The sequence below is a fragment of the Colobus angolensis genome, unplaced genomic scaffold (assembly GCF_000951035.1).
Source record: "Colobus angolensis palliatus isolate OR3802 unplaced genomic scaffold, Cang.pa_1.0 Scaffold11, whole genome shotgun sequence".
In the NCBI taxonomy this organism is placed as follows: domain Eukaryota; kingdom Metazoa; phylum Chordata; class Mammalia; order Primates; family Cercopithecidae; genus Colobus; species Colobus angolensis.
Window position 1 is genome coordinate 2,355,134 of NW_012112030.1, and position 9,878 is coordinate 2,365,011.

At 56.9% G+C, this 9,878-nt stretch overlaps 2 protein-coding genes across 5 annotated transcripts; one reads left to right on the plus strand and one right to left on the minus strand.

Annotated features, from left to right (window-relative positions):
* Positions 1–130: 130 nt before the first annotated feature.
* On the plus strand, positions 131–4,252 carry TPI1 (triosephosphate isomerase 1). 4 transcript variants are annotated; one of them, XM_011952221.1, is made up of 8 exons: positions 714–968; positions 2,163–2,286; positions 2,405–2,489; positions 2,564–2,593; positions 2,681–2,696; positions 2,998–3,083; positions 3,356–3,443; positions 3,572–4,252. In XM_011952221.1, exons 1-8 carry the CDS (start codon positions 743–745, stop codon positions 3,688–3,690), a joined length of 774 nt encoding a protein of 257 aa, XP_011807611.1. In that variant the 5' UTR covers positions 714–742; the 3' UTR covers positions 3,691–4,252. The 4 variants fall into 4 exon arrangements, with proteins under 4 accessions (XP_011807605.1, XP_011807611.1, XP_011807618.1 ...); XM_011952215.1 differs by having other exon boundaries at positions 131–968; positions 2,564–2,696; XM_011952228.1 differs by having other exon boundaries at positions 771–902; positions 2,205–2,286; positions 2,564–2,696.
* Position 4,253: 1 nt separating this feature from the next.
* SPSB2 (splA/ryanodine receptor domain and SOCS box containing 2) lies at positions 4,254–6,826 on the minus strand. Its single transcript, XM_011955332.1, is given in 5 exon segments — positions 4,254–4,593; positions 4,595–4,623; positions 5,536–5,962; positions 5,964–6,223; positions 6,662–6,826. Coding segments are annotated over 5 exon segments (975 nt in total). The 3' UTR covers positions 4,254–4,499.
* Positions 6,827–9,878: the final 3,052 nt, after the last annotated feature.

Here is a 9,878-nt window from a genome sequence, read left to right on the forward strand (position 1 = left end):
ACTCCCAACTCTGGCCCCCTCCCCCGCAAAGGCAAGTCTCCACTTTTCACTCGTTCTAGAGCTCTAGGGAAATTGGGGTTGGGTGGGGAGGTGTAGAGTGACTAAGTGCCGACACAAAGCCAAGGAAAGATGGAGTGAAGAGCCCTTCTCTAGTCACAGAGGAGTCCGAGTATTTCCCAAATATCCCTGGTGGGTAGCTGGCTTCAGTCTGGGACTCAGTCCCTACAGTTCCTGCCAGGCCTTGCCAGCCGGGGCGAGGGTTGGGATACTCCTGGTGGCCGGTGCCTCTCTGGGCCGCCTCTCCCGCTGTGAACCCTGCATTTGTCCCGCAAGTTTTGACTCGGGTAGACTCCCTGGGTACAAGGGTGCCTGCTCGGTAGTCGGGCACAAGCTGCTCCGATGGGGGAAGGAGGTTGTCTATCCCCTAGTTGGAGAGGGGCCCTCTCTGCCGCAGTAGGCGATTTGGGCTACGGCCAAGTTGCCACCAGCTAGCTCCGCTGAACCACTTCTGGCCCCGTGGGGGACTCAAGTCGCCAAGCGAGGGTTCCCCTGAGCGCCGGAGCTCACAGGTCTCGCCTTGTCCCGAAAGCCCCGCAATCGAAGTGGAGGCGACCGAGCTCCCGACGCGCCTAGAACGTTGCCACAAGAAGGGGGAACGTCGGAACAGCGCAACACGGGGCGGCGGCCGGGGCGGCTGCAGGAGGGCGGGCGGTGGGCAGGGCTCCGGGGGACCGGGCGGGCCATGGCGGAGGACGGCGAGGAGGCGGAGTTCCACTTCGCGGCGCTCTATATAAGCGGGCAGTGGCCGCGGCTGCGCGCAGACACTGACCTTCAGCGGCTCGGCTCCATCGCCATGGCGCCTTCCAGGAAGTTCTTCGTTGGGGGGAACTGGAAGATGAACGGGCGGAAGCAGAATCTGGGGGAGCTCATCGGCACTCTGAACGCGGCCAAGGTGCCGGCCGACACCGGTAAGCCCTCGCCGAGGAGGGGCCGGGGCCGGGGCGGGAGTGGCAGCGTCCTCTCCCGAGGCCTCGAGGCCGGTGTCCGCGCGGACCTGATGATGCAGGGCTGTGGGACGAGGGCCGCTGGGGTCCGGGCAGGGGCCTCGCAGCCGCAGCCCCGTCGGTGCGTCGAGGGGGCAGGGCGGAGCACATGATGCCCCTTCGACCGTGGGGCAGGTAAGGACGTTTTGGGTCTTCTGGAGGAAGGTGGCCCTGGGGCGCGCACTGGGGCTGTGTCCGCCAGGCGACGGGTTAGGAGCGGAACCCAAGGCTCCGCGGGAGACCAGGGGAGGCTGGCCGCAGCCCCCGGGGTGGGGGAGGACGCTGGGCCGCGTGGGCTTCCCGCTACCTGCCCCTTGGCCTCCCGCGCCGTGCGCCGCAGCACGTAGCCCCAGACTCCTCCCCCTCCTTGCTGGCGGCCGGGTCCCCGCGCCGACCTGCTCGGGGTCCCTGAGCCTCCAGATCTGACCCCTTCCCTTCGGCAACCTGTGCGACTCCCGCCTTCCACTGAAGGGACCGAGCCGGTGCCAAACAGCCTGAGCGATTTGGGAGTGAGGAGCCATCCTACCGCCTTCCCCAACCTGGAAACGGCAAAGCGCAAGGCCTCTGAGTCAGTTAGCTCTCTACCACCCACGGGCAAAGGATGCTCTCCTCCATCCTCCTTCCTCCCTCCACCGAAATCAGAGAGCCACGGACCTGATCCAAAGAGGCATCCCCTTCTCGTTCATTCCCCAGAGGCCCCAATACAAACCCCAGGAGTTGGCCCCTCTCCTTTTGCTACAGATCCTTGCCTTGCAAAGGGGAGGTGAGGATGGGCTATTTTAGAAGGGAAGCAGAGTTGGCCCCTAGAGAATGCTGAGTCTGTGAGGTGCCTATGCCCAGAATAGCTCGAGGAAATTGGAGCCACAGCTGTTAAAAGAGCAGAGGGCAGGGCGAGGGCCGTGGCCTCTCAGGGGTATCTGGAAGGCTCTTCGAGTTGAGTGCAGACCCAGCCTGGGCTGGAAAGTGGACAGAGGTCATCTTGCTGGGGTGAAAAGGGGAGGAGAGCAGAACCAAGAAGAAGAGGGTGAGGGCTGGGGGGCTCCAGGGCACCGGTTAGGAATTGTGGAGAATGAAGGCTTTCTTTAGTCTCATCCCCCTGTGGTACCATCTTGCCCTCAGAAGTGGTTTGTGCTCCCCCCACTGCCTATATCGACTTCGCCCGGCAGAAGCTAGATCCCAAGATTGCTGTGGCTGCACAGAACTGCTACAAAGTGACTAATGGGGCCTTTACTGGGGAGATCAGGTGAGATCGAGGTGGAGAGGGGTGTGTGGGACCCTTCCCTCACACTTCCCCTGTGGCTTTGAGGGGAAAGCCACAGGATGGGCTCCCTGCTGAACCTTGGCTTCATCTCTTCCTTTAGCCCTGGCATGATCAAAGACTGCGGAGCCACGTGGGTGGTCCTGGGGCACTCAGAGAGAAGGCATGTCTTTGGGGAGTCAGATGAGGTTAGTAGCCGAGAGAGAAGATAAGGGATGTCTTTTTCCAAGAAGGATGTCTCACCAAGTCTGTTTCTCAACAGCTGATTGGGCAGAAAGTGGCCCATGCTCTGGCTGAGGGACTCGGAGTAATCGCCTGTATTGGGGAGAAGCTAGATGAAAGGGAAGCTGGCATCACTGAGAAGGTCGTTTTCGAGCAGACAAAGGTCATCGCAGGTATCTCTGGAAAAAGGGACCTTTGAGCCTATCCAGGGCCACAGAGACTCAGAGGGTAGGGTCAGGCCCTGGAGCCTGTCTTGGTCCCCATGCTGATCCAGAAAAGGAAAAGGGGGAGGGGGAGTGAGAAGCCTTGCTTGGGGCCTATCACTTCTCCAGCCCCCAAGGTAGATGCCACCTGGAAATCCCCCAGTGTCCACCAGGGGGCAGTAGGCCACCGTTCTTCATACTCCTGGAGAACCTGGCTAGAGAGCTCTTTTCTTGTTCACCCTTCCCTCCATCTGTGATCTGTGCCCTGCAGATAATGTGAAAGACTGGAGCAAGGTTGTCCTGGCCTATGAGCCTGTGTGGGCCATTGGTACTGGCAAGACTGCAACACCCCAACAGGTAACTGAGCCCAGGAGCCCTGCCCTCATCCCAGCCTGCCTCAGTAGGTTTGGACAGACACAGACCATCTTGGGCAACCCCTTATTTCAAAAAGACAGAGACCTTGGGCCCAGAGACAGTGACTTGTCCAAGGGCATCCAGTCCAGGGCCTGGCTTGGATCAGAGCCCTGGTACTCTGACTCAGTCAGAAACCACACTTAAGTGTCCACTGGTGCCAGTGATTTTTCCTCTTAGACAGAAAAGGTCTTACTTAGTCCAGCTTCTTGTTCTAGGCCCAGGAAGTACACGAGAAGCTCCGAGGATGGCTTAAGTCCAACGTCTCTGAAGCAGTGGCTCAGAGCACCCGTATCATTTATGGAGGTGAGTGGCTTTGGTTCCCGGCTGAGGGGGAGCAGGCTGAGGACTAGACTGAGCCCTCGGACATGGAGGTGGGGATGGGGTATACTCATCTCATTCTTGACCAAGCCCTTGTTCTGCTCCCCTCCCAGGCTCTGTGACTGGGGCGACCTGCAAGGAGCTGGCCAGCCAGCCTGACGTGGATGGCTTCCTTGTGGGTGGTGCTTCCCTCAAGCCCGAATTCGTGGACATCATCAATGCCAAACAATGAGTCCCATCCATCTTCCCTACCCTTCCTGCCAAGCCAGGGACTAAGCAGCCCAGAAGCCCAGTAACTGCCCCTCCCCTGCACATGCTTCTGATGGTGTCACCTGCTCCTTCCTGTGGCCTCATCCAAATTGTACCTTCCTTTACTATCTTCACCCTGTAATGGTTGGGACCAGCCCAATCCCTTCTCCACTTACTAGAATGCTTGGAACTAAATGTCACCAAGGTGGCTTCTCCTCGGCTGAGAGGTGGAAGGGGTGGGATTTGCTCCTGGGTTCCCTAGACCCTAGTGAGGGCAGGAGAGAAACCATCCTCTCCCTTCTTACACAATGAGGCCAAGATCCTCCCCTCAGAAGGCAGGAGTGCTGCCCTCTCCCATGGTACCCATGCCTGTGTGCTGTGTACGTGAACCACCCACATGTGAGGGAATAAACACCTGGCACTAGGTCTTGTGGTCTGCCTGCCTTCACTGGACTTGCCCAGATAATCTTCCTTTTTGAGGCAGCTATATAAATGATCCTTTGTGCAAAAAAAAAAAAAAAAAAAAAAACCAAGAACAGGTTTCTGTAATAGTACCTCTTACTATTTTTACTAGAAAAAAACGTTTTGCGTAGCAAACTGTCATAGGCTTGAATGCCGGCTCCCTCTTCCTCTGAGCGGCTCCGGGGCTGTTGATTTCCTCAGAGCTTGGGTTGGGGTAGGGGCCCAGCCTCACCAGCTTTCAATAGCTGGTCTAGGCTAGCAGTGCCTCCCCACTTCTCCAAGGGGAGGGGTGGTGGCAAGGCCTCAGCACAGTCTGTGCTATCAGAGGGCTCACTGGCAGAGCAGGTAGCGCTTCACGGCAGGGGGCAAGGGCAGGGCAGATACCTGGCCGAGCTGGGTATCCCCCAGGGTGTAGCGCACACAGGCGGCTCAGGTGCAGAAGAGTGTGGCTCCGCTGGGGGAGAGAAGGAGGGGAATGCAAGTATGGATGCAGCCACCAGTCAGATGTCCTCAAACTACAGGGTCCTGCCCAGATGCCTTTCTGCTTTCCTGCTTTGAGTGTGCCCACCTTGACTGAAAGGGGAATCTGAGATGCCCCGAAGTTCTGCCTCCCAGTTAAGATTTCACACATCCCTAGTCAGAGCTGGGGTGAAACGCTGGCTAAGGCCCTCTAAGCGACAGGCCAAGGTGGCTCTGACTGTGGTGGAGCTGGCCCAGGCTTTAATTCCAGAGGCTTGGGAGCTGGGGCTGAGGTGAGGAAGGATGGCCATCCACTGTACAGCTCACACAACTGCAGAGAGCAGCTCCAAGCCCTGGCCCCAGTCAGTTCCTGGGAAGGCTCCTCCCTTGCTGCCCCACCCTAAGGCCCTGCCTCCTCCACTGCTCTCCTCCCTGGTGCCCAGGGCCCCAGTGTCTCCACTCTGAGGTTTGGCTGAGGAAGGAAGTGGGTATGTGGCACAGAGACAGGTCAGAGCCCAGAGAATCCGATACACACCCTGGGTCCCTGGCTCTGCCTGTCCTCCTCCTTGTGGACCTGTACATCAAACCCAGTACCCAACCCTTGGTGCCACTTGCTCAGGGGTTGATATCTCCTGAATTCTCTCATCCCTGGAGTGCCTCCCTCCATTCTGAAGGTTCACCATTTACCGGCCAAGAAAACTTGAGAAAGTTGCTTTCTCAAGCCTGTTTCACCTCTATTGCTGTTGGATTAAATAACAGCTGTAAAGACCCCTAGCCTTTCCCAGCATCGAACAGAGGTAAGAGGCAGGCTGGATGAAGGTCCATCCCCTCTGGTCTTGTCAGAAGAGTTTCCATCCCAAACCGCTGCCACCAGGGACAGAAAGTTCTCCCCACATCTGCCCCAGGCTTCACCTCTCCTTTCGCCCAGGTAGCGGATGCGGACCTGGCACTGGCCCCAGACAGCGCTTACTGCCGGATAGAGGGTCCTGCCCTTCAGTCCCCGGAAGGCTGTCCCCAGGTAGGTGCTTCCAATAGCGTAGCCCAGAGTTCCCTCCTCCATGTCCAGAACCACCAGCAGCCTCTCTGGCACCTCCAGCTGCTCACCCTGAGTTCCCGCTGGATACTGGGGCGCTCCGGGCCCCTTGCTCTGATGGTACAGCTTCCCCCGCCCGATGTCCCAGCCCCACGACTCGCTGTTGCTGCCCAGCAGCGCCGCGTGGTGCTTAGTCTGCAACGGGGCGCGGGCCGTGGCCACGCCCACCACGGCATACGGGCCCCTCTGCTCTAGGGGCCAGCTGATCTCCCAGGCGTGCAGGCCTCTTGAATAGCCCCTTACCCCGGACACCATCAGTGCCCGGGGCCGGGGCGGCCAGGGGCCGCCGCTCAAAGTACAACCCTCCTTCCTTGACCTCGATGTTCTCTGAACAGTCTATGGGGTTCCAACCGTGGCGTCGTTGGGCCCCCCGGTCAGGAGGGGGTGCAGACAGCATCTCTTCCAAGCCCTCGGGACAGGAGACGTCAGGGTACAGGGCCTGTGGGGTGGGGGTGCTGCTGCTGCCCCCCGCCAGGGCTGTCTCGCCCACGGAGGTGAGGAGCTATAGGACTCCCCGAAAGAGGCTTGCTGGGGCGTCTCTCTTCTAAAAGTTGAGCTCCAGTTTGAGATTGGCCTGGAAGGGAGATGGGAGAAAAGGGGTGTGAGGAGCAGAATCCTGGCGGGGGTCGTCACCCAGGCACCCCATCCTTTCACCCAAGTTTGCCAACTGGCCCGATCCTCCCTCCTCGCTGCCCCAAAGCTCCCGGACCCCTCATCTGCCCTCGCCCCATCCGACCCAGGTCGCTCGAGACTCTCGCGAGTTCGCCCCCTTTGGGCCTCAGCAGGGACCATCCACCTTACTCGCCCCGAGCCCTCGCCGCTGCCCCCGAACCTCGGTTGGCTTCCCAGCCCAGGAAGTCGCCTGGCCTCTGGAAGAGCCGGGCGGAAAGAAGCCGAGGCGCGCAGGGCACAGACCGCCTGCCGCTTCCGCCCTCAGCACCTCCCTCGGGCCGCGCTCGCCCCGCGGCCCCGCCCCGCCAGGGCCTTCCGGGGCGTTAACCCTCTCATCGCCGCCCCGGGATGTGCAGCCCGAGGCCGCGCCCCTGTATGGCCCCGCCCCTTCAGGGGCAGTTACCTCTCTACCCGCCGCAGCCGCGGGGAGCATGCCCCGCCCCCTGGAGCCCACCCCGGGCGGTTAACCTCGGGTCTCCGCACCGGGCTGTGACCCTCCCCGAAGCCCCGCCCCCACGGCGAGGGCCCGGGGCGATTAACCCTTCTCTCCCTGGGGCAGAGTCCTCACCCGGGCAGGCCCAGCTCAGAATTAACGCTTTGATGGCATCACCGCCTCGGGAATCCCTGGGGATGGTGTTCACCGTCAAGACCTTTGAACCGCCTGAGCAACTAACTCCTGCGACCCTGAGGATAAGGAGCATAGGGTCAAGGAGGGGCTTCATTGTGCTGACTCCCATTTCTATTTCCCTGTGATTCTGGGTCGCTGTTTCTGGGTTGGTCCCTTTCTGCCCCGGGTTTTGAGTCAGCCTGTGCCACCTCTGAGGCTGTGAAATCTGCTTCAGGCTCTGGGCTGTATGCATCATAGTTTTCCCTGCTGGTCCAGTCTTCATACTGGATGCCAATCCATTACTGAGCCTTTGATCTCATTTGGTAGAGTGTCCTGGCTGAGACTTGGAGTTTGAGTGAAGCTGTGCCACTAGTTAACTGTGTGATCTCGGGGAAGTTGCCAGATTTCTCCTTTTTTTTTTTTGAGACAGGGTCTTGCTGTTACCCAGGCTGGAGTGCAGTGGCGCCATCACAGCCCACTGCAGCCTTGACCTCCTGGGCTCAAGTGATCCTCCTACCTCAGCCTCCCAAGTAGCTGGGACTACAAGCATGTGCTCCCACGCCCAGCTAATTTTTTAAAAATTATTTTTATTTTATTTTTTTTGAGATAGAGTCTTGCTCTTATTGCCCAGGCTGGAGGGCAGCAGCACGATCTCGGCTCACTGCAACCTCCGTCTCCCAAGTTCAAGCCATTCTCCTGCCTCAGCCTCCCGAGTGGCTGGGATCACAGGCTCCCACCACTATGCCTGGCTATTTTTTGTATTTTTAGTAGAGACAGGGTTTTGCCATGTTGGCCAGGCTAGTCTTGAACTCTTGACTTTGTGATCTGCCCGCCTCAGCCTCCCAAAGTGCTGAGATTACAGGGGTGAGCCACCACTTCCAGCCAAAAAAAAATTTTTTTAGAGACAGGGTCTCCCAGTGGCTGGGATTGCAGGCATGAGCCACTACACCCAGCCCCAGATTTCTAGAGTTTTCTGTTATGTAAAATGGGAGCAATGATGGTAGTTACCTCACAGGGTTGTTGTGCAGTTGAAATAATCCAGGTAAAACATGTAGCACAGAGCTGGGTACGTGGTATGCACTCAACGAGCGTAGATGTCAATGTGCTTACAGAGTGTCGACACTATAAGGAGGCAATATAATATGATGGCAAACATGGTAACTGTGGAACCAGACTCCCCATTCATGAATACCTGAAGGCCCCTGTGTGTATGATCTTGGGCAAATTACTGAACCTCCCTGTGCCTGTTTCTTCCTCTGTAAGACAGAGATCACATTAGTAGCTATTGCATGGGGTTGGTAGTGAGGATCCAATGAGGTTATAGATGTAACACATTTGGAACAGTTTCTGGTTCGCATTTAATGATTTGTGCTAAGCACTGGAGATTAAGCAGTGAATCCTTAAGGAGGTTACAAAGACTTTTATAAAACAATGTATCATGTATTAATAGTAAATAAAATTATGGAGATATAAAGAAAGTACTATAGAAGTAAAAAGAATAGGACTTCTATCTGGGGTTCAAGCAGTTAGGAAAGGAGCATGTCCTAGAAGAGGATCACACCTGGGCTGAATCTTTTCATGTCCTAGAAGGGGTTCACACCTTCACAATGGGCTGAATTTTTTTTTTTTTTTGAGATGGAGTCTTGCTCTGATGCCCAGGCTGGAGTTCAGTGGCATGATCTCGGCTCACCTCCGCCTCCTGGGTTCAAGTGATTCTCCTACCTTAGCCTCCCAAGTAGCTGGGATTACATGTGCCCACCACCACACCTGGCTAATTTTTGTATTTTTATTTATTTATTTATTTGAGACAGAGTCTCGCTCTGTCACCCAGGCTGGAGTGCAGTGGCCGGATCTCAGCTCACTGCAAGCCCCGCCTCCCAGGTTCACGCCATTCTCCTGGCTCAGCCTCCGGAGTAGATGGGACTACAGGCGCCGCCACCTCGCCTGGCTAGTTTTTTGTATTTTTAGTAGAGACAAGGTTTCACCGTGTTAGCCAGGATGGTCTCGATCTCCTGACCTCGTGATCCGCCCGTCTCGGCCTCCCAAAGTGCTGGGATTACAGGCTTGAGCCACCGCGCCCGGCCTCTAATTTTTGTATTTTTAGTAGAGATGGGGTTTCACTATGTTGGCCAGGCTGGTCTTGAACTCCTGACCTCGTGATCTGCCTGCCTTGGCCTCCCAAAGTGCTGGGATTATAGGCGTGAGCCACCACGCCTGGCCTGGACTGAATCTAAAAGGATGACTAGGAATTGGCCTGAGACCAGCCACTTCTCTGCAGTATGGAGGTTGGGTTAGGGTTGCTGCACGTAGAAAACATTCCAGACAGAGGAGTCCGCATGAAAAAAGCAAGAATCAGCAGGTGGGTTTGGGGAAGTACGGTATCTTCAAGGTTACTACAGCCAGGAAGGAAGCAAGAGAAGGCCAGAGAAGTAGACAGCAAGTCACAGAGGCCTTCTAGGCTGAGTTAAGGAATGTAAATGTTTTCTCATAGGACAGTCCAGTGATGGGGAGCCACTGTAGGGTAGAAGCAGGAGAGGAACACGGTCAGATAGGCATTTGATTTATTTATATATTTTGAGCCAAGGTCTCACTTTGTCACCCAGGCTGGAGTGGAGTAGCATGATCACAACTCATGGCAGCCACAACCTCCTGAGCTCCGGTGATCCTCCCACTTCAGCCTCCTGCGTAGCTGGGACTACAGGTGCATAAATACCACCATGCCGAGCTAATTTATTTTGATTTTTTAAATTTATAAATTATTGGCCGGGCGCAGTGGCTCAAGTCTGTAATCCCAGCACTTTGGGAGGCCGAGGTGGGTGGATCACGAGGTCAGGAGATCGAGACCATCCTGGCTAACACGGTGAAACCCCGTGTCTAC